The sequence below is a fragment of the Pocillopora verrucosa genome, chromosome 2 (genome assembly GCF_036669915.1).
Source record: "Pocillopora verrucosa isolate sample1 chromosome 2, ASM3666991v2, whole genome shotgun sequence".
NCBI classification, from domain to species: Eukaryota; Metazoa; Cnidaria; class Anthozoa; order Scleractinia; family Pocilloporidae; genus Pocillopora; species Pocillopora verrucosa.
Window position 1 is genome coordinate 13,988,504 of NC_089313.1, and position 23,739 is coordinate 14,012,242.

The 23,739-nt window shown below is 36.0% G+C and overlaps 1 protein-coding gene and 1 long non-coding RNA gene across 2 annotated transcripts; both read left to right on the forward strand.

Moving 5' to 3' along the window:
* The first annotated feature begins 306 nt into the window (after positions 1 to 306).
* Positions 307 to 9,228, forward strand: LOC131789395 (uncharacterized). Its single transcript, XR_009340606.2, has 4 exons — positions 307 to 504; positions 6,159 to 6,220; positions 6,855 to 6,921; positions 9,024 to 9,228. It is a non-coding gene; the product is annotated as an uncharacterized lncRNA (long non-coding RNA).
* A 6,039-nt stretch (positions 9,229 to 15,267) lies between these two features.
* Positions 15,268 to 23,392, forward strand: LOC131791220 (glutamate receptor ionotropic, NMDA 2A). Its single transcript, XM_059108566.2, has 5 exons — positions 15,268 to 16,720; positions 19,430 to 20,034; positions 20,620 to 21,685; positions 22,108 to 22,271; positions 22,972 to 23,392. Exons 1-5 carry the CDS (start codon positions 16,304 to 16,306, stop codon positions 23,390 to 23,392), a joined length of 2,673 nt encoding a protein of 890 aa, XP_058964549.2. The 5' UTR covers positions 15,268 to 16,303.
* The last annotated feature ends 347 nt before the right edge of the window (positions 23,393 to 23,739 follow it).

Consider the following 23,739-nt stretch of genomic DNA (forward strand, 5'->3'; position numbering starts at 1 on the left):
ATTTTAACATTTCCTACAAGGACACTTCTAAATATAGCTGATCCCAGCAATGCACAATATAGTTTTTCCATGACATCATAGATCGAATAAGTTTTATGTGGATTCAAACCTTTCTACCTAACATATAGCCGCGTCAAAAGACAGTTAATAGTTAGTTATCAATTGCTGTTGAACAAAAGTGACTGAACAGCCTTTGGATGATTTTCGGCCAGTCAAAATACTCATTTGAATTACAAATATCTTGAATTAATATTCATGTTTGTTATCAGTCTTGCACGTGGAAAGAGCTTACGAGCGGCAAGAAATTTCAGCGTCTTTTTCAGCTACTCCAAGGCTATGAAACACCTTAAATTCTAGCCGTTTACCAAGGATATCGTCCGTTTTGTCGAGGCTGCCCTACAACTCGACAATAACTGCCTCTTGGAAGTTGCTCAATCGATTGGTTATAGATCGGCGTCGGCTGAAGGTAATGGATGTCAGTTTGTCACCAACGAATTTTTCAAGGTAAATAACTTTAGAAAATTGCGTACTTTCGATAGAAATACAGGGTTTGTGTATCTAGCTGAAAATCATATTATAGAATGAAACCTTAAAACGAATAAAATATGACAAAATACACTGTAAAGCATTGCAAGACGGATCGTACGTGGTAGACGCCATATTAGTTCTTATGGAGCGTTATGACTTTTAGGGCGACAGCGAGAAATAAGTTGCTTGGGTGTAGGTGGCTTGAGCATTTATTTTTCTGTTGTCGGTTCTTTCCTCGTCAATATATTGTATAATGTCATTCATGCTTTTATTGTTTTAACTTTGAATTTTTCCGTTAAAACGGTCTCAAAACATTCCTTGCTCTACCCCCGCCAAAAAAAGGAGAGGGAGATAATTGAAACGTTTTGGCGTAGGGATCGTTTATATCTCGCGCAAATTAAGTGTTTTGTATATTAATTGTTGCGTTTATATCTCGCGCAAATTCAATGTTCTTTCATTGGATTGTTTTGTTTTGTATTTCGCACAACTTGAGCTGTCTTTTCATTTCATTGTTACTTTAACTGCCTTTTATTTTGTTTATTACGTTTATATCACGCCTATTAAACTTTTCTTTCATTTTGATTTTTTTTTTTTTGCATCCTGCGCAAATTTAACTGTTCTTTCATTTGATTGTTTCTTTTGTATCTTACGCAACTTAAATGTCCTTTTTTATTGTTACGTTCGTCACTCGCGCAAATTTATCTGTTCTCTAAATTTGATTGTTTTGTTTGTATCTTGCGCAACTTGAATGTCCTTTTCTTTATTGTTACGTTCGTCACTCGCGCAAATTTAACTGTTGTTTCACTTAATTGTTGCGTTTGTATTATGCACAAATTAGCTGTTCTTTCATTTCATTGTTACTTTTCTATCTCGCGCAAATTTAGCTGCTCTTTTCTCAGGTTGGTTTTCACCCAAGCTGCCCCAGTCCTCCACCAAATATTTTACGACTATTAAATGTCGTGGGTAACTAGCTATCGGCAAAAGGCACCAGGACTATCGGACTGTCTTGTCACTTTTTCTCTAATTACTCAGTTTTCCAGTACGCAATTCTACTAACATCAGAGCTTATTTCATTCTGTATGACTCCGGCTAGTCTCTTAAGCTCTCATTATTTAACTCTCACTGAATATTCCCCCTCGACTACTACTCTTCTTCACACTGTCTACATTTGAATCTCACGCAACTTAAGTTGTCCTTTCATTTGATTGTTGAGTTTGTATCTCGCGCAAATTCAATTAATGTTATTTCATTTGATTGTTTCGTCTTGTATCTCACACAACTTTAATTGTCCTTTTTTAAAGCCGGTTACGTTCGCCACTCGCGCAACTTTAGCTGTCCTTCATTTGATTGTTACTTTAATGTCCTTTTATTTTGTTTGTTTATTACGTTTATATCTCGCGCAAATTAAACTTTTTCTTTCATTTGGATTTTTTTGGATTTAACCGTTCTTTCATTTGACTGTTTCGTTTGTATTTTGCGCAACTTCAGTTGTCCTTTAATCTGATTATTACATTCGAATCTCGCGCAACTTAAGTTGTCAGTTTTATTTGATTGTTGCGTTTGTATCTTTCGAAACTACAGCTGTCCTTCCATTTGATTGTTACGTTTGCATCTCGTGCATCTAAATATAGATGTCCTTCCATTGTGATTGTTGCGTTTACATCCCACGCAAATTCAAATGTTCTTTTATTTGGTTGTTACGTTTGTATCTCGCGCAAAATTAACTGTTCTCTCATTTAACTATTTCGTTTGGATTTCGTACTACTTTAGCTGTCCTTTCATTTCATCATTACTTAAATTTCCTTTTATTTTGTATGTTTCGCTTATATCTCGTGCAAATTTAACTTTTCTTTCATTTTGATTGTTTTGTTTGCATCCTGCGCAAATTTAACTGTTCTTTCATTTGACTGTTTTGTTTGTATCTTGCGCAACTTAAATGTCCTTTTTTATCGTCACGTTCGTCACTTGCGCAGATTAAACTATTCTTTCATTTAAATTTTTTGTTTTTATTTTGCGCAAATTAGCTGTGCTTTCATCTCGTTGTTACCTTTATATCTCGCGCAAATTTAGCTGCTCTTTTCTTAGGTTGGTTTTCACCTAGGCTGCCCCAGTCCTCCACCAAATATGTTACGACTATTAAATGTCGGGGGTAACCAGCTATCGAGCACACCACTCTCGACGAAAGGCACCAGGACTCTCGAACTGTCTTGTCACTTTTTCTTTAATTACTCAGTTCTCCAGTACACAATTCTATTAACATCCAAGCTTATTTCATTCTGCGTAACCGTAATACTCCCTCTCTTCTACTACAGAATTCTGACATTATTCTTCTTTACACTGTCTATATTCTTCCAGTCTGCTCTTCTCTCTCGTCTCTCCACTCTCCTCTCATTCTCTAAGGTTTAAATAGCATGCTTATATATTCACTGCTGACAAATATGGGTGGACATGCCAGCTAGCTGACCTTAGGAGATTCAAAATTTCTCGCGTATATTAAACTGTCCTTTTTTTATTGATACATCCGTCACTCGCGCAGGGTAGTTCTTTCATTTGATTTCTTCTTTTGTATCTCGCGCAAATTTTACTGCTTATTTTTTTATTGTAACGTTTGTATCTCGCGCAAATTCAACTGTTCTCTCGTCCTGATCATTTCATTGTATTTTGTGCAAATTTAACCATTCTTTAGATTGTTTGTTACGTTCATCTCTCGCGCAACTATATCTTTCATTTTGATTGCTACGTTTGCACCTCGCGCAAATTAATTTTTCTTTCTTAAAATTGTCTTGTTTCTAACTTGCGCAAATTTAATTTTTCTGTAATTTAATTGTTACGTTTGCATTCTGCGCAAATTTAACTGTTCTCCAATTTTGATTGTTTTGTTTTTATTTTGCGCAAAGGTGTTCTTCCATTTCATTTTTACCTTTACATCTGGCGCAAATTTAGCTGCTCTTTTATTAGACCTTATGTTTATATCTGGCGCAAATTTAGCTGTTCTTTCATTTCATTTTTCGTTTGTATCTCGCGCAAATTTTTACTCTAACTGTCCTTTTATTTTGATTGTTAGGTTTGTATCTCGCGCAAATTTAACTGTTCCTTTTTTTACTGTAACGTTCGTATCTCATGCAAATTTAACTGTTCCCACATTTTTTTTTCGTATCTCGCGCAAATTTAACTGTTCTTTCAATTGTTTGTTACGTTTCTATCGCGTTCAACTATAGCAGTCATTTCATTTTGACTGTTTTGTTTGTATCTTACGCAATTTAAGTGTCCCTTTTATTGTTAAGTTCGTCACTTGCGCAGGGCTTAGTGTTCTCTCATTTAAATGTTTCGTTTGTATCTCGCGCAGATGTAACTGTTATCTTTTTATTGTAACGCGTGTATCTCGTGTAAATTAACTGTTCTTGCGTTTTGATTGTTTTGTTTGTATCTCGCGCAGATTTTTTGTTGCTCTCATTTTGGTTTTCTCATTTGTATCTCGCCCAACCATAGCTGTCCTTTCATTTGATTATAAAGTTTGTATTTCGCGCAGCTTTAGCTGCTCTTTCATTTGATTATTGAGTTTGTATCTCGCACAAATTGACCTGTCCTTTTATCTGATCGTTACGTTTGTATCTCGCGCAGCTTTCGCTGTTCTCTCGTTTGATTGTTAAGTTTGTATCTTGCGCAACCATGGCAGTTCTTTCATTTGATTGTTACGTTTGTATCTAATACAACTTTAGCTGTCCTTTCATTTTATTGTTACGTTTGTATCTCACACAACTTTAGCTGTTCTTTCATTTGATTGTTACGTTTGTATCTCGCGCAACTTTACCTGTTCTTTCATTTGATTGTTACGTTTGTATCCCGCGCAACTTAAGCTGTCCTATGATTTAATTGTTACGTTTTTATCTCGCATAAATTTAGCTGTCCTTTCATTTCATTGTTACGTTTATATCTCGCGCAACTTTACCTGTTCTTTCATTTGATTGTTACGTTTGTATCCCGCGCAACTTAAGCTGTCCTATGATTTAATTGTTACGTTTTTATCTCGCGTAAATTTAGCTGTCCTTTCATTTCATTGTTACGTTTATCTCTCGCGCAACTTTACCTGTTCTTTCATTTGATTGTTACGTTTGTATCCCGCGCAACTTAAGCTGTCCTATGATTTAATTGTTACGTTTATATCTCGCGTAAATTTAGCTGTCCTTTCATTTCATTGTTACGTTTATATCTCGCGCAACTTTACCTGTTCTTTCATTTGATTGTTACGTTTGTATCCCGCGCAACTTAAGCTGTCCTATGATTTAATTGTTACGTTTGTATCTCGCATAAATTTAGCTGTCCTTTCATTTCATTGTTACGTTTATATCTCGCGCAACTTTACCTGTTCTTTCATTTGATTGTTACGTTTGTATCCCGCGCAACTTAAGCTGTCCTATGATTTAATTGTTACGTTTGTATCTCGCGCAACCTAAGCTGTCCTTTCATTGCTACTTTTATAAATTTCATTGCTCCTTTTTTTATTGTAACGTTTGTATCATGCGCAACTTTAGGTGTGCTTTCATTAGATTGTTACTTTTGTATCTCGGGAAGCTTTAGATGTCCTTGCATTTGATTGTTACGTTTGTGTCTCGTGCAGCTTTAGCTGTGCTTCAATTTGATTATTAAGTTTGTATCTCGCACAGCTTTAGCTGTCCTATGATTTAACTGTTACGTTTGTATCTCGCGCAACTTTAGCTGTGCGTTCATTTTATTATTGATTATGTTGCGTTTGTAACAATTTAACTGTACTCTCACTTTGACCATTACGTTTGTATATCGCGCAACTTTAACGTTCTTTTCATTTTAATTCCTCCGTTCGTCTCTTGCCTAACTACAGCTGTTCTTTTATTTGACTGTTACCTTTTCATCTCGAGCAACTTTGGCTCTTCTGTCATGTGATCGTTTCGCTTTTTTCTCGCGCAACTTCGGCTGTTCTTCTCCTTTTGTTGTTTCGTTTTTATCCCGCATTTCTTCAGTTTTCCTTTCGTTTGATTGTTATGTTTTTATCCCATGCATTTATAGTTCGGTGTATGTAGATTTTACGGATATAGAGATAAAATGCTTAAAAGCTTGTGTCTCCTGAAAAGAGATGTCCCAAAGAAGTGGTTCCTTTGTAAACCTATTTCTTCAATCTCCATATCTTCCCATGGAAAATACTTTTAATTCCATAAATCAACATTTCCAGCCCCCTTCGTTTTTTTAAGTAAATCATTAGATAATGCAGTTCAAGATTTTTCACCGGCTCAGCCATCATGGGTTATGAGCAATTATATCATGCGCGCGCATGAAAACGAGTTAAACCGGATTGTGACATTCCGTTTGTTCTTACAAACTAAAGTTGGGAAGATTTATCGATAATTTGGGGCGTGTTTAACAGATCAATCATTCCACTCGCACTTGCTGGGTATGGGATGATTATCGCTAACGAGGCCCATATAATTTATCGTCCCATATCCAGCGCGCGTTGATGGAATAATTGTTAATATACAACAAACTTGCCATAATTGAGTTTCTCTAAGCAGATGTCGATCATTAACAGTAAAAGTGTTTTTTTAAAGATAACTGATAGGTATGTATGTATTCAAAGTTTTTTTTTTTCATTCGAACAGCCTTAAGCATCGAAGGAAGACATAATCATCATTAAGATATCAATGAGAATAAAATAAAACAGGTTGGTTATTTAGTTTTTGTTCCTACGTCTATTTACGACACGGAGGTAGCTTTTAGCGCTTCAAAGGTGATCTACTTGTAACAATTTTAAAAACCTGGATTCGAATAACGTCTGCAATTTAAAACTAGTCAAAAAGTCAAAAATGGATGAAAAATAAAAATAAAGAAATGAATCTTTTTTTTTTCTTTGTTTTTTTTCTTCAATCACTCTGGGACAGATCGTTGTCTTCTCTAGTTCACAGATCTGTTGGTTTGATCGATTAATGCTACCATTTTGTTTCCGTTGATAGTAAAAACTGATCAGTGTTGGTTATGTTATAAACATCGTTTTATCTCGAAAATTTCCATAGCAATTGTTTTATTTTACAAATACTGATGCAATTCAAAGGTTAGCTACCAGCAAGAGGGATCTATCCCTACCGATAGACAAACTGTTTTAAGGCCTGTAATATTTACCGAAATAACAGTTCCTTTTACTACTGCTTTTCAATCAAAATATCAAAATTGTTATACACAATATAATGATCCTTATTCAGTTCCTCATCTAGACAATAATCCTATTGGTTACCTATCAAGTTTTTTACTCCAGGATAGCTGTGCATGCATTCACAAGGTATTTTAACTTTTTCTTTCAGCAAAAAGAATAAAATGATTCTAAAGGAAAAGAAGAAGGGAAAGAAAAACAAGATAACTTCTGACAAGGTTAGTTGCTCAATTCTTTACAAGTAATTAACCCTTTAACTCCCATGAGTGATCAAGACAGAATTTCTCCTGACAATACCAGTGCAATATCAAGCAGCCAAGTGATGAGAATAAAGAAAAATGCCAAAAAAACTAAAAAAACGTTTTTATTTGATCCAATACCAAATTCTCCAAACTAACATCATGACAATTGTATGGCAGACAGTAAGGAGAATTACTATTAAGATCTGGGAGTGAAAGGGTAAAGTATGTGTGGTCTGCACTGAAAGTTTTAAGCTGGATTTAATGTGCGCTGCGTTACAATAGAAGCCAGACTCGAAATTGGACGAAAACTTCAAACGAAGAAATTGTTTTGATTTCCTGTAGATTTGATTTTTTGATCTCTTTGTAAATGAGGTGACTTTTAATAGTTTACAACACTGTTGGTTTGATGATTAAATACTTCCATTGCATTTCTTAAAGACAAATGAACACATATCTTAGCATTATCGTCCATGTTAGGACCATCTAGCTATCCGAGCAATAAATTTTCTTTGAATTTTCTAAAACATATGCAGATATGCAAAATAATTTAGCTATTTTAGTTATCAAAAGATCTATGGGCCTAGTCGTCAGCTTCTGAGGAAAAAAACGTTTTCTTAACTTAATATTTAGGTCTTTGATAAGTTAAAAACTCATATTCAAGATGACAACTTTTTTTTATCTAAATTAACAAACTTGGAGAGTAATTGTGAAATATAATTCAATATGCTAAAAAAGTTCTCAACTTCAGTTTTTTATATCCTTCTTTTGTTTATATACGAGAAATTCAATTGTCTTATATTCTTTTCAAAATCAGAAATCTTTTAATCACTTCAATAACATTTGGAGCCTAGTGGTTAGAGATCTTCGCGCTTGAGGCTGATTCCAACTTCATTATGCTCAAAATAAAAATTGAAATTAAAAAAAATTTAGACATCTGAATTTTTTTCTGAAAAACGTTTTTTTTTCAAACATTTAAATATTGAACCTTGGAGCCCATTAAGTAAGTGTTCAATCTCTTGAGGTTTACTTCAAATATTTTGCTCCCAAAATGCATAACCTTAGAGTTCATTTTTTTTTAATTACAGATAAGTTTTAAATTAATGTTCTGCAAATAACTAATAGTCTTGTCAAGTATTGTGGCTGAAACCAGAGAGAGCGTTTGTTCCAAAACAATCGACGAATCTACTTGCACACAAATCGGTTTGGAAATTCATTGTAAATTTTAGATAAGTTACTCCTGTGTTTTTTTTTTCTATTTTGCACTGTTTGTCCATTTGTCAGCACTATAGCAAGTTTTAGGATCCTTGATTTTGAAAGAATCATGAAAAAGTTATAGTTCAGGAAAATCTGTTTTGATAAGCAAGTTGAAAGGAAATCGTTGTGATTCGTTTTGTTGGAAGTAATTATCCGCCAAAGCACAGAAACTGTCAACTGAGTCCTGTCACCTCAATCCAACTCTGTGGAAACAAATGAAATCTCCGGCTAGTTTTAAATAAGAAGAAAACATTAATTAATTAAAATATATTGACCGGAAACGATTTTTTTTTAGAGGAGTAGACATTTGATTTTCTGTTAAGGACTATTCCAAAATTTCGCAGCTTGAATGTTAAAACGAACAGATTTCAAAAATTCAAAGGTTATTAACGGGAAAAAAAAAATGTTGTCACAAGAATAGTTTGCAGCTTTTCACTCTTTGAAAACGTCGCTCTGGGAGTTGTTTCTATTGTCATTCAAATATTTCCAAATTTCGCTCACTTGGTTCTATAGTTGCGCCCAGGTCTTATAAACATTTTTCTGCGCGAACAGAATATTACAAAATATTCTCCTTTTTCCGCTCCGTGTTGCACAAGAGCAGAGACTTTCGCCACCTAGAATGGTCTAGAATATAGATAAATAAATATTTACAAACTTATGCTCATTACACCTCGAATTAAAGAGAATATTTATCAGTAATAGCGTTGAATTTCCCATAAAATCCAGGTTTATTTTCTTCTTTGGCTTAGTCAGCCATCGCTTACGAAAAAGGTGCAAAATGTCTTTCAGTTGTTGATTCATCGCTTATTTTCTTTTCCTTGCAGAACGAAAGTTGAAAATCTCTGATGTCTCAAGCAGGAATCGAACAAGAAAAACAATCTTTGTGAAAGACAAGATTTATTCAAAGGTTCAAGACAGGGCGAAAGAATGAGGATTTATTTGACAAAGTCGAAAACTTGAACTCCAACGCACGCAATTTTTTTTCGTAATTTTGTTTGTTATACTAAGAGCTGTTTAAAAGGTTTCAATTTTCCCGCCAAAAAACTTAGAAAAAATACAGGCGCCCAAAATACGCATGCGCCGTTTTTTTTTTTTTTGCAAGTATGTTTCAGACTTTCTATCTTATTGAATGGAAGTCAATAAACTCAAGAATATTTCTTATGTGATATTTATTTTCTTGCTTAACTAACAGTACAAGTTTTTAAATTCTTTTATTACTTAAGTAAATTTCCATTAAATTCTCAAAAAGGTATCAAGAAAATTTTTTTAAAAAAATATATACTAAGACTTTTGGCGGGAAAATTTGGTAGAATTTGCACAGAGTTTCCCCTAACAACTTTTCTGAAAAAATTTTAACAAAGCTTCTCTTTAAATTTCCCGCCAAAAATTACTTAAACATCATCTCATGCGATAAATAAACGCAACAAAGATTTGATTTTTCGTTTAAATTTTGCATTGACTGTGCCTATTCCTCTGAAAATATTTTGTCTCTAGCACAAGATGATGTTTACGACGTTTAAACGGAAAAGCACCATGGCAATGTATGGCTTTGCCAGTCAGAATTTAATTTCGAAATTGAACTGTGTTCATGTTTGTTTTTGTATCTAATTGCTTTTTAACCCAGTAACTTGCCATGATGCTTTTTCAGTAGAAGATCTTTAACAAGCAGCCAGTATTCGAATGTAACACAGGATATACATTAAAAATCCCCGAGAAGAAGCAAAAGTTGACACAATTTGCAATGCAAAATAGAGCTATGAATTGTAACGACAAAATTTTTATTTTATTCTTGAGCACAAGAACTGTTTTACGCTGAATTAGCTGAAAAAAATTATATTTTTGAAACTCATCTGAATTTTAAAAATTTGTAGTAGGAATGTACTCTTTGAACTACATTTAAGCTCTTGGACCCGAGAAATTTCGCAACAAGATCTAAGTGTAAACGTAATTCCCGAAGCTAATTGAAAAAAAAATAGCGTCTATTGACGGAGCACACAGTTTTAATTTGATTTCAGCTACAAGAGCTGCGACATTTCACAATTAGGCTCCAAGTTTTTTTTATTAATTTCAGTCAAAAGAAAAAAAAAGGAGATAATTTATGTGAATTATCAAAGCAATTGCGTTTCATTTTGTTTTTGTCGGAAAGGCTCATAGATCAATCAATCAAAGTCTGCCTTCTGAATTGAATGAATAAAAAATTTGCTTTTCTTCTCATAGGAACGATATCTCAATATGAATTCAAAAATTAATTTCAAATCAAAAGCACAAATTTATGAAAATTCTCTTCTTTGTATTCCTGTGTTACACCAAATTCCGAAATGACAGCACAAAAGATCTTCCTCCACATAACTATTAAATAAACAGATAACTATACACTTTAAAACCAAATGCCTGGTTGTAGGAAACGAAAGATTTGCAAAGTAAAGTCAAACATATCTTACAAGTTTCGAAGTTTCGAAGTTTCGAAGATAGGAACATGCATTTCATAAACCAGTAAAACTACACTTACTAAAGTATTACGAATTGGACTTCTCGAGATTTGATTTAGTCTATTTGCATTTAATTTAGCTTTGCATATTTTTGTAAAATTAACGAGTTTTCTTTACAAATATCGAAGCACTATAATCGGATAAGTATGAATGTCCGTATTCAAATTTCGTATACGTCGTCGATAATATAAGAAAATCAGATGTGAAAATCTAATTGAAAAAAGAACTGCTAAAATGAATTTTAAGAGAGAGAGTTGGACTATCGCTCGATATCGAGTCTACTGTATATGTGTTTCTGTCTACATACAGAAACTACTCATTTCTCGCAGAGGAGGTCGTGCATTTCCAAGAAACGCTTATTTTTAGAAATAATTTAAAGCAAGGAGCAACCAACTGACGATGAAATTGTTCACCTGATATTGCATGTTTTTAACTAATTATTTATTTTGAACGCATTTTCCATGGTTCGTTAGAAATTTTCATCGTAACGACCTAATGATGATTAATGTTTGACGACTGTTATTGAATGAAATAACTGCGCGTCTTCGATGCTGTTTGTCTGATTTGTTGGAAATTTTTCACGATTCGGGAAAAAAAATCACCTCCAAACATGAAAAGGTTCTATATCTTTCTTCGCGACTGAGTAAAAGGATGCCATTTAAACTGGTTTATGAAATCATAATTTTCTTTCCTGGAGCACTCGTAACCAGGCATTAAAGTTTTAAAGGTATAGTATATTAAGACAAGAGGACATTGATATATATTTTGCAAAACAAAAAAATAATGATAAGTAAACAAATCTATCAAGACCAAAACAATATAAAATAACTTGAATGATCTAGAACTCTGGTCCTAAAGTTGAAACTAATCAATGTCCTCTTGTCAACTGAGCCTACCTCATTTGATGACACAAAGTAATAAATCATTTTAAGGTGGCACCGTTTTGGTAATTAATTTGACTTGACTGAGTAATGCCTTTTTATTCGTTAATCCAATTCGTGTGGGGAACGAAACGTCAATATTTCCTCAAGTTTCTTATTCCCTTTTGTGCAAAAGGGAAGATTGAGGAAGCTAATAAAATTTTTCCTTTAACAGAGAAAACAGTCAACCGTTAAGTGTAATCATCGAAATAGTCGTGCTATCAAAAATCGCTAAGGAATGTTGTCGGAAGTCATTGTCAAGAATCAAGTTCCTCGACTGGTTCGTGAAAGTGATTGGTCAGTTTTTCCTCGATGTTATTGGCTTAAAAGCTCAAGTAGCGTTGTTCAAGTTGTCATTAGTCAGCTTCGATTGATCAGTTAAAAAGGCCTTTCTATTGGTTCTGTTAATTTAGTGAAGAACTCGTTTGTAAGGTAATAGAATAATAGAAGTCTGTTGTAAGTCAGTAAACCAGCTTTACATGTCAGTCTTGTATTGTAAAATATTCAACATCGAGAGGATGAAATGAAAAGTGTGGTTGAAGGTCGATCGTGAAAATTTAAGGCTGATTTAAGGTAAATCAAGATTTGAATTTTTCAATTTCATTTGATCTTTTTCTGAGGTATATTGTAACAGTGCCACATTAAAAAATATCACACTTCGCAACATCAACTGAGAAATAGCTGTGATACCCGCTGTTATGCAGACAAAAATGAGCGATCGCTCCTGCGAAATAGACAATTATAGTTTGATTCTCTCTCGTCAAGTTTGTATCAGCGTCCGTTGGCTGATCATTTTGCGAAGGCGATACCAAAAAGTTTTTAATTACATCAAATTAGATTTTCACTCCATTTTGAACTAGGAGTAGAGAAAGAAAAAATAAACAAAGCATACGATCGCTCAGTCTGTAGAACAGTGTGAACCATTGCAAATTAGGCCAAAAATGGTGACTAGATGAAAACTAATTACTTTCCAATGCAAGGGATTATTTCCAATTCCACGCACAAAATCAGACAAGTGACGAAGAGTAAAACAAGACACTATAGTAGCCACCATTTTTGATACTGTTACTAAATAATTTTAAAGTTCTTATCTTTGCGGTGTTCTTTATAAATACTGTGATTCCTATGTGCTCCCTTGATCAGATTCTTCATCCTTCCATTCTTTCGACGACAATATTCCGTTCCTAAAAACACAATTTATCAACATGATCAGAGACTGCACAATGTTTTAAATCTGCAGGAAGATTGCATAAACTCTACGCACAACGAAATACAATCTAGAACAGTTTTTAGATAAATACATTTTGACGTTTCTTTCTTTTGTAAAATTCTATGGGAGGGGATTTGGTAATTACATACAAGACTTTAAAACTAGCCACGTGGCCGCGTTCAATTTCAGAATGACGTCCTCAATAAATTCAACACATATAGAAAGTTTCTTTTGGCGTTAGACCAAAGGTAGTTATCAATTTCTTCTTCAGCAGCAAAAATAGACACCCTAAATACTCAAACCGAAGTTCGAGTTGATGAGCTACCCTCAAAGAATGCCTAACACGTGCAGTCTCGTTAAACTATGATTCTGCGACTCGTTCAACTCATGCACTCCTTGTTCAAGATTTGAAAGCAGTATTCTCCAAAGGAATGCTTACCTTCTGTTGTGGTGAGATACGAGTGCTTTCCGTTGCTCTTGTTTACAATTCGAGTGTCTTCTTTCTTCTAGAATGCAACTTTTTCTCCAGCATAAGAGACAGCACGTCTTCACTCTCTGGCGGACACCACAGTTTGCAGAAAATTCTACAATATCTCATGAATATGGATAAAAAAAACTTCACCCAATTACAATAGTCGGTTGTACGTCACAGATTTTGGTCGAAGTTATATTTGCACGCCCAGCTAGCTAATTAAGGATTGAGGAGAAAGGAAGCTATTGTCTGTGATGAATTGGCATATGAATAGAAAAAAAATACTCAGTAATTACATTGTGGAGAATATTCTTCAACTAGAAGGGTATTTTAAAACCGAAAAAGGATTAAATAGACCCTTCCGCAAGGATTGTGCGACTCAAGCGGTCGTCTGTTGCTAAATAACTTTTGATAAAATTAAATACTGTAGATTCCAATATGAGAAAGCCATATTTCGACCTGGGACGGGGATTAAAAAAACCAAAATGAAGAGGAAACTTTCTTATTCTCTAATGAAGGAGCGTACAGATAAAGAAAGAGCACAAAAACCAAGATAACGCGCTGTTATTTGGCCTTCTAAGTTCAGAAGAATGCAATGGACGCATTTTTTATCCTTTTTGGAAGCAAAGATTGAGATAATGCAGAAAGAATCAAACACAGACTTAATTCACTATGAAAGGAAAGTCAAAATAATGCAAAGTAAAGAGAACGCGGTATGATTCCCTCAATTCTTTACACCCCAAAATTAACATGCAAATTCTCCACACTCTCTTTATATTTTCTCCAGTACTGTCAAAGAGAATTTGTCTGACAATCAGGAGCTTCTTCGGTTGGTGATCATTTACTTTATTCTCGTTACCTTTACATTTGAAACAAGGCTAATATATACTGTAAGGAGGAAGTAGAAGTCAATCACCTTAAGGGTTTAAAGGGTTATTGAGCGCGTAATGAACAGAGGGTTCTGTCTCCGATGTAGGGAGAGCTCAGAGTGAGCATTTTCATCAGTCGTTTTGGTTTCTTATGACCAGCCTTATAGCCCATGCCATGTAGAAACAATGGTCCCAAGGATAGAAATTAACAGTGGTAAAAAAAAAAAAAAGGCTACCAGACATCAGAAGATTATTCGAAATTCTAAATACCCTGAGAAAGAACGCGCCGATACTTTGAAATGAATTGGACATTTTTATTATTTCTTTCTTGGAGGGAAAGTACATTCATTTGGGCTGAGTTATTTTGTAAAATCGACCTTTTCACACCGTAGAAAGCCATCATTCGGAAAGAAGAGCAGAATTTCCCTCTTATGCTATTTCTCATATATAACAGGCAGAAAGTAAAAAAACAAAAACAAAAAATGACGAAGAAAAAAAAAAAGAAAAAAAAACGTTTGGCCATGCTAGGGTACAAAAACAAATATCTCAATTCCGCTGTTCGTCGCTCCAGTTTCCTTTATTTAAATCTTTTTTCCTTCATCTCTTTCCGTTCTCTCCCTAACTTTCTCTGCTCTTTTTGTAGAAATCTCATTCTACACCCATGCGTGGTTCTTCTGGGGGCAATTGTCAGCATAGGGGGCTTTTGATGGCGTGCAGGGAACTGTAATAATAGAGAAAAAGGTAATGAGAATTACAGAAAGAAATCTTTCACTTGCTTTTAGGAGAACATCATCAGACAGGTTATTAGAATGTGAACAAGAGTCATAAGGGATGGCGAAGATAATAAATGGGAGAATGCAAATGGTGCCACCAGTTTTTGATGAGCACTGAGTGGTTAAGGCTCAGATGTTGCCAGGCAGCAAAGCGTCTCCCTAGCAACGAAATAACCTCGCTTTTACGGAGTGACCGCACTTGTTAGTGATTGGATGCCGATAAAAAGCGGAAAACAGCTCAGAAATGATCCAGAATATTCGTCGCAGAATTGTTTCTTATTAAACCAGTGTTAATTTACTGTCTTTATCACTATAAATAATTTATATAGCGTCGGATGAATAATAAAAACTAAAGCGAAGGTTAATCAAACTTGTATTAATTTGACAGTTTGCGAGCTGACGGAAATAAAAAATTCAGTGAAAAATGGGTTATTTTCTTTTAAGTCCTTCAAACAAGGAATCTCAAGAAATCAAATCTAGATTATACTTCGCTGAAACGCGCACCACTTTTTACATGTTTACAATTTAGTGGGTTTATCAAGCTGCGTTCATAAACGAGCTCAAACTGGAATTCAAATTAATTTTTCTCAAAATAAAGTAACATGTGAAGTGTTTCACAGTTTGGAAAAGAAGTATGCGCATGAATTAATTACTGCAGTGATTGCCGTAAAGTGTAGAGTTTCACAAAAACGAAGGGGATGCTTATTACTCCGATCATTTCCGTTTTTTAGCCGGGTATTTGTTATTTGTTAGCCTATATATACACCGTTGCAGTGTATGTGGTTTTCTCAGGTAATTGAGCCAAATTGAAAACATAGCCCGAAAAAGCAACTTCATAATAAGAGGCAGCACGGCTGAAAGAAATGAGGAGCGTTAAAACAGATAATTAGGTTCACATTCTTCGAGGATAGCATTGCGATCGCCACATCAACGTACAGTGTGTCTCGCCAGAAACGCCAATCGCTGAGGAGATATTGTGAGAAGTGTTAACTCTGAGGGCGGCGCTTCGAAGCCTTTTAATTGTAGTTTAAATCGAACAGAAAAGGCCATGAATTTAATGTAGAAACAGTTCACCTGTTCGAAAGACAAATACTACGATATGTGCATATGGATTTACTCTAAATACACATTGATTTCACGGTTTGTCCATCTGCTCTTACGTTAAAAAACCTAGAGTAAAGCCTTCGTCAAGATTCTTTATCTGGCTGGAGAAGGCCGGAATTTCATTCGGTTAAAAACAAAAGATGTACGCTACGTATGTTATCAGTTGGAAATGGAATTTAAGATGAGATACGGCGAATTCTCGCGCCAATCAGTTAACTTTTTGGCTTTGTACCTCTCATCTGATGATTTAGCAGCATTATATTGACGATGTTTCAGAATTTGTGCAAGACTTACATAATATCAATTTTGCTTCTTCAATGTCGGTGTGGTAGTATTGACGCGACTTCGACTCCTTTAATTCAACCAGTTGTGAAGCTCGTCTTTATCTCCGAGGAAATTCAACGATACGATCTGAATTCGACTTGTGAGCAGATACTTCAGCGCTACAAAGATGTCTCGTCTTTTCTGAGTTTGGAAGGAAAGGCAATAGAGTGGAAGCAAAAAGAAACACCGTATTCACTGTGGCGAAAAATTCTAGAGCACATAATCGAACACAATGCTAGTGTCGTGATAAGCTTTCTACCGCCAAAGAAAAATTATGTACTTGTGGACGTACTGAGTAAGAGTGATATTCCGATAATTGGGCTTCAAAGTTTAACAGAAGAATTCTACAAGACCTATCAGGTAAGAAGTAAACAGTTGCACAAAACATATTTTGTTTTCACATTCTCTTTCAAATTATAGGCACCTAAATGACAATAATCCCCCCTATCAATATTTGGCGGGGCCCAGGAAGAAGCCGTTAGTAATGCTTGGATGATTCGTTAAACCAAAGTTCTATTCGAAGGCCAGTTTGTCCAGATCTCAATAAGAGACGCTTCAGTTACGATATGCCATTGAATTTTTTTTTCTACCAATTAAACGACTTTTCAAAATTCCTCATTACAACAAACAAATTCAAATTACAGTTATAGTTTAAATTAATTTTAATCAGGATTAAAGCTTGCTTCAACCAAGCCTAATTTTTTTCAAGGAGAAATTTGAAGTGGATTCCTGTTTTCACGCGTTTTATAATGATTTCGAGACATTTCTCGCTACAGCTTTCACAAACTGGCCTAAAAAAAAATGAATTGATGTTTTTAAGTCTCCCACGGCGAAACAGCAAGTAAGTTTATGTGGCATACCTGAGAGAGTTTCGGAAATTTGCATTTAAGTCGGATGGAATAAATTGGACGTAAATAAACAACACAAATTAAAACGGATGCGTTTCTCAAGAAAACACTCACTAACGCAAACAACCAGCAATAAATGACATTGGAACACATTAACGACTAGACTTTAAATAGAGGAATAAAGCTGCTTTAAAATATTACGTCATCTAAAGCTGAATTTGACAAAAGAATCTGCTAATAATACATGAAGGTACTTGACGGCAATTTTTCATCATTCTGCCTTGCAAACATGATAAATTATACCAAATCCTTCAAGTACAAAACCTTCAACAGAGGCATCAATATACTGTTTGCAAGCAATGAAACAATAATTTCGCTAGACACCCATTAGAAACACATGATGGTAACAAGCTTTACTCATGTAGATGCAATTTATTCGGTGAACCATTTTCGGCGTTTTTATCTCCGTGTTTCGCAACTTTTTACCCGTTTAATAATTAAAAAAAACTGTACTGAAAAGGCAAAACTTAGCAGAATGTCCTGCTATCGTGTTTAGACGGGAATCCAAACCACATTCGAAAAGGAAGGATACCTCCTGAGCAGGGATTAGATATAAAATCAGCTTTTACGCCGGAGTAAGACCGTAATTTTGTGCTACTTGCCTCAGGCTTCACAAACGCCTTTTTGACCGAAGAGTTGTAAATATTTAATCGAACTTTAAGACGTAATCATTCATAAGATAAAACTGACTTAAGTACTGCTTTTATAATTCGCTTTACCACTCACTATTTTGTTCAGGACAATCAGCGGGAAATTACTTTCGCTCAGCCATAACAAAATCACTCCCTAGAACGACAAAACCCCATTTTTTCGATTCCTTTCTGGGACAAACTATCACAAAAAAGTTCGCTTTTGCCTTAAAATGTGTTGAATCGGCAGGCCACTCTCTTTTAATCTATTTCGAATTTCAAAATCTTTTCATCTTTTAAACGAAGATTTTCGTCAGATAATCGTAATGGATCCTACATAAAATAACAACTAATATTCACCATCTGACAGGATAGCTTATCATAAAATAACCCAAATAACTACTCCCACTGTGAATGGTCGTTGAAAATGATTTGAGTACAGATGTATGGCAAAATTTGGACGCCATACAAAGATTGTCCAATATCGCGTAAAGTTTCGAAATTGTTTGCGTGATTTTGGATAGAGAATGCCTTTTTAAACTTAACCAGCTGTTAACGAGCAAGAAATTTAAAAAAACGAGTTTCTAGTGAGTTGAAAGATACCCAAAAATGAACTTTAATTTGATATCAAAAAGGGTTCCCTGCACTCTTTTCAAAGTAACGCTGCAACAGCCTTTGTAGATGTGTTGTAGTTTACAATGATTTTAGATTAAAGTGATATGCAATATCTTTTGTCTAAGAATTATGGCTACCTACTTGAATCAAAGGAAAGAATACTGAAGTGCTGCAAGATATGGATTTCCCATGATTAGTGCTCTAATCAGACTTATGATAACCAATCATGTTAGAGATATTTGTTACCGTTTGGTTACGATGATAAAAGTTTGGACTCTGAAGGAAATTATCAAATGTAATTTTCATTTTAATCATTTAGTTTTCTTTCTGCACTGAGAAACGGTGCGTATGTATTTTGCACATATAGATTCAGTACTCCATCCAAAAAAGAGGAAATTTGTAGGCCACTGCACTTATATACGACTAAAAAAGATTGTATATTTAGCGCGGCCTGGCCATAAAGAACAAGCTGCCATTATCGAATGAGCGCCTGCCGAAGGGGCATTACACGCGTAAATGTGAGAAAATTAAATAATGCTCTTGTTCTAACCGGGTAGTCTCTGTTTCCTGAAAATTATGCCCAAAAAATTAAAATAAAAAAAAAAAGAATTAAGTCCTTTTAGGGTCTTTTTGCTTTTACCTCTCAACAGGAACTAGAATTTCAATGAGTGTGTGTATGGGGGAGGGGGGAGGTGGGGTGGGGGAGTGATAGAGTGTTGAGCCCTAAGTGGGAGGTGTTATTATTGAATGACAAATAATTTCTCTGATTTTGTCACCTGCACATTATAGCAGGGGCTATTTCCTTTTAAGCACTGAAAAGGCGCTTATTTCAACCTCCCGTAAGTAAGACGGCCACCCTCCCGATATTTAGGTAATAAACTAAAAAAAACCCTACTGAACGTTTTGTAACTTTCCAGGAAAGCTCGTGGTATCTGTCAATGCTTCCATCAGATGCTCTCCAAGCCCGCGTCTTAATAGACCTGATGCTAGAATTTGAGGACAGTCGATTTGTTTGCGTCACCACAGAAAAATCACGTGACGACGCGCTGCTTTCTTATCTCTTGCAATACACAACGAACATTGGTCATCAGGCTGCTGCTCCCAGATGTATTATCCTCCGTGAAAACAGCTTATTGGAGGACCTTGGCTCGGGTTTGGCAGCCATAAGTAGCAGCGGTGTGCGTTTAATTGTTGTTCACTGTCAGGAAAATGAGAGTACTGCTATAATATCTCTTGCCAACAAACTTAGTTTAAAACTTTTAAGAGGTGACGTATATTGGATCTTCACTGACAAAGCTGTTACTTTCAATGCTAATGCTTTTCCTGAGGGTTCGTTTGGCGTACAAATATTTCAAAGAACCGAGAATACAAGTATGGTGTCGCTTTATAAAAGGCTGCTCCAGGACTCGGTAGAGTTATTTGTGTTGGGATTGAAGAGCTCCCTGGATTGGTTGACACGCTGTAATAGACTGGAGTGTTTACAGGGAAGGCTTTTTACCACTTTTAAAAGACAGCTCTACAGGTAACGATCTACATTTGTAATAAATTCACTGTGTTAAAAGACCTGAAATTCTAAATCACAATTATCGTAAAGAACAAATATTCAGGACAAGAGGCTCAGTACATGTTACCCTGATAATAAGAGTTTTGCTCTGTAATGGAGCAACGTGTATCTACATCAACCCTTTCCTTAACAAGCAAGCGTTGCCAGCCAGGGAGGAGTAGTTATATTCATGATTAAACAACTCGAACCCTGCTGGGATTGCAAACCAAAATCTGACTCCAGCGGAAAGTAATACCACCACTGAGTCCTTTTTTTTTCGCCTGAGTGCAGCGAATGCAAGCCTAAATTGATCAAAACAACTAATCAAAATAAAGGTAATATCCTAACGAGCCAATCAGAGCTCGAAGTAAATATACGAAACTGGCTTCAAGCGCGGAAAAACGCGGGGGATCAAGTATCGGCGGGTTGGGTGGTGCGTGTTTCTTAAGGCATCTCGGCATAAGGCGCCTTAAATTAAGGGAGCCGAATTTCAGGATAACTTTAGACACTCAACCGAACAATATTTTATGCCCACAATAACGCTCTATACATATAATTTAATAGGGAGATGATGCGTCATAGTTTTCCTGGCCAGACGGGATTTGTTCAATTCGGTAACAATGGCGAACGTACTTCCTTCAAATTCACCATAATAAAGGCGTTGCGATCACACGATTTACAACAGGACGTGGAACAAAATTGGCACGTGTTAGGATTTGCCTGTCCAGAAATGACCCTCCACAATAGCCCCCATAATTTTGAGGCCTTTCTACCGAGGGACCTTCCTAAGCCGCGCCACTTGAGAATAGTTACTATTAAACATGCGCCTTTTACAGCGATCCATGACGTGGATTACAGCAGTAGACTGGGCACGAGTTGTCCGGCGAACACGGTTCCTTGTAGAGAATTTCTTGAGGATAATGACACTTCTTCCTTTCCGGAGAATGAAGGTTTCTGGAAACGCAGCAAAGGACCCTCAAGAATTCAATGCTGCTATGGTGTCATGATCGACATTTTAATCAAGATTCAAGAAATCGAAGACTTTTCATTCGACCTTTACTTAGTCAAGGATGGAAAATATGGATCGTTGGATCCGACCACAAAACAAATGAACGGAATGATCGGGGACGTTTACCGAGGGACCGCCGATCTTGCTCTCGGTGTTATTACAATTACCGAAGAACGTTCGAAGTACGTCGGCTTTACGACTCCGTACACCGACACGGCGCTAATGTTCTTTGTGAGGCGATTTGAAGCGAATAACAAAACTTTTGCACAAATCATAAGTGATATGAGATTGTTGAAATCCTTCAGTACGGAACTGTGGCTTATGTGTTTGATTGCATTCTTTGCGGTTGCAGTTACGAGTTGGGTCTTTGAAAAATTATATTACTACAGGAATCATAAGAGCGCTTATCTTTTACCCTTCGAATTCATAGCGTACGTTTATGGAAATATTTTTCATGTACCCCTCACCAAAATTCAGGCCAAAACTTACGCAGTTCCGAGCGTGATGGTGGTGGCAAACCTTGCAGCCCTCGTTCTTGTCAGCTCGTACACCGCCAATTTGCTGGCTTCTCTTATCACTGTGGAGGAAACAAATATTGTGTCAGGCATCGCAGACGAAAAGGTTAGTGAATAAGATGTAAGCGGAGGGAAAGGATTCTTCGGTACAAGGCATTGGATCTCTTAGTAAAAAAAAATAATTATCTATAAAATGAAACAAGACGTCACTTAGGTGCCAACGTAGAACTAGCTAACTACAAATTTATTCCAGTCCCTTCCACTCCTTCATTGGAGCTGAATCCAAATGACAGTTGTCTTTTCTACACAATCGCTTTCACGGAGTGGCTATTAATTAAAAGCGTAATAGGAAATTATCTCGGGGTTCCCATGTGGTGCCTAAGAAGGATCGGAGTAGTAGCTCTCCATCCATGACTCTTGAAATGCCCGCCTTAAGCAACAGGTAAGAACCCGGCTGAGTTTTTAGGTGGCCGTAAACTTTTACAGTACAGTTTTTATCTTTTATATTCGCCTTTTCACTTTGCACAGTTGGTAGATCCTCCGACAGGATTCGTATTTGCAACAATCAAAGACACAAGTACAGAGGACTTCTTTAAGAAAAGTCGGAGTGCCAGGCTGAGAAAGATCTATGAAAACATGAAAGACCACAACGTGGAAACGTTCTCCGATGGAATGAAAAAACTCCGATCAGGGTGAGTGCTCCAAACAAACTTTGTGGCCTTGTAGATGGTAATTTCTGAGGGGTAATTCCTGACCGTCTCCCTGCGCGCGCACACCATATTAAGGAGGTTTAGTACCTGTACCAATCTAAATTTAGATTTGGATTTGGTGCGAACGCTTAGAATTTCTGTGTGAGTTTTGCCTTTGATTTCTCTATCACTACAAAGGTCTTCCAAACTTGGGAAGGATTAGAGGAAATGGTTTAAGCTAAAGCAATCAAATACCGGTTGTGCAAGCAACTTTTCATGTAACCAGCGCCTTTACGATGGAGTCATTGTCATCAACTGATGTCTCTACGAAGCTTGCTTTATTGTCTATGAGAAGTAAAAGAAAGAAAATAAAAAAATTAACCTGATTTTTACTTTGGTTTGCTGCAGAAACAAGCAACGAGGTTTCAGGGGAAACACCAGACCTAAAAAATAAAGCGCGCATTCAAAAGTAAACATACGAGAAGAAAGATCATGAATTTTCAGCACGGTACAATTTATGACCTTCTTGCGAAAAACTTCTCTATAGCCCAGTTGGTAGAGCATTCGACTGCAAAACTACCACTGTTTCGAATCTTCACGGAAAGGTCAGAGCTAATTTGTTCGACACAATCTAAAAAGCTGTCGAACATTTTTATTCAAATCTAGAGAAAGATATCAATGACATGACTTTTTCTTCTTTCAGAGAGCTGACAGTCTTCATATCCGAAACAGGCGCTGAAGACGATCCGAATTGTGAGATCAAAGAGAACGGTGTGCCTTTTGGATTATCTGGCCTCGCCTTCGCATTGCAAAGGAACTCTTCGTGGACTCATCAAATTTCTCGCGCGATTCACAAACTCAACGCGCATGACACAATACCGCAAATATTTCAGAAATGGACGACGTCTCGATGCAAAGTTTCGCAGCAAACTGTGATCGCCCGTCCGATGGGTCTTGGCGAGTTTGGAGGATTCTTTTTCAACACTGCTATGATTTGTTGTGGATGCTTTCTCCTCATGTTGGCCGAAATTGTCGTTTATCGCAAAATAAGTAGAACTAGGAGCAGTTTTAGTCCACAACAGAATGGAATAACACAAAATGTTCTGGCACTACCCGACAGTTAGTCGATGACTCGTATTATAAATAATTAAATTATGAAATTAATGCTATCGTTTTTTCTTCGGGTAGGCCTTAATTTGTATAGATAAAGAAATAATAAAAAATTATATTTTCAAATTTTAAGGATAATTTGTATGGAATCAAAGCTGGTCTTGATTGGAAGCTCTAACCTAAAAGCTTTGTTGATATAACCTCTGTTATTGCAGAGCTCAAAGTTAGAGCACTCAGTCTTCGAGATTCTCATTAAAAACGGAACTGTGCCCGGACGTAAATGTGAATATCTAAATTGGCCGACGAAAGTGAGTCCCCTTGAAAAAAACTTTGGTTGGTAACTGTCACTGTAATCCGAACG

Excerpts from the sequence above, each read along its gene's own strand:
- LOC131791220 (XM_059108566.2), top strand. The coding sequence starts at position 16,304 with ATGTTTCAGAATTTGTGCAAGACTTACATAATATCAATTTTGCTTCTT. Across the intron at positions 20,035-20,619 it reads TTTAAAAGACAGCTCTACAG|GGAGATGATGCGTCATAGTT; the intron begins GTAACGATCTAC and ends ATAATTTAATAG. Across the intron at positions 21,686-22,107 it reads CAGGCATCGCAGACGAAAAG|TTGGTAGATCCTCCGACAGG; the intron begins GTTAGTGAATAA and ends CACTTTGCACAG.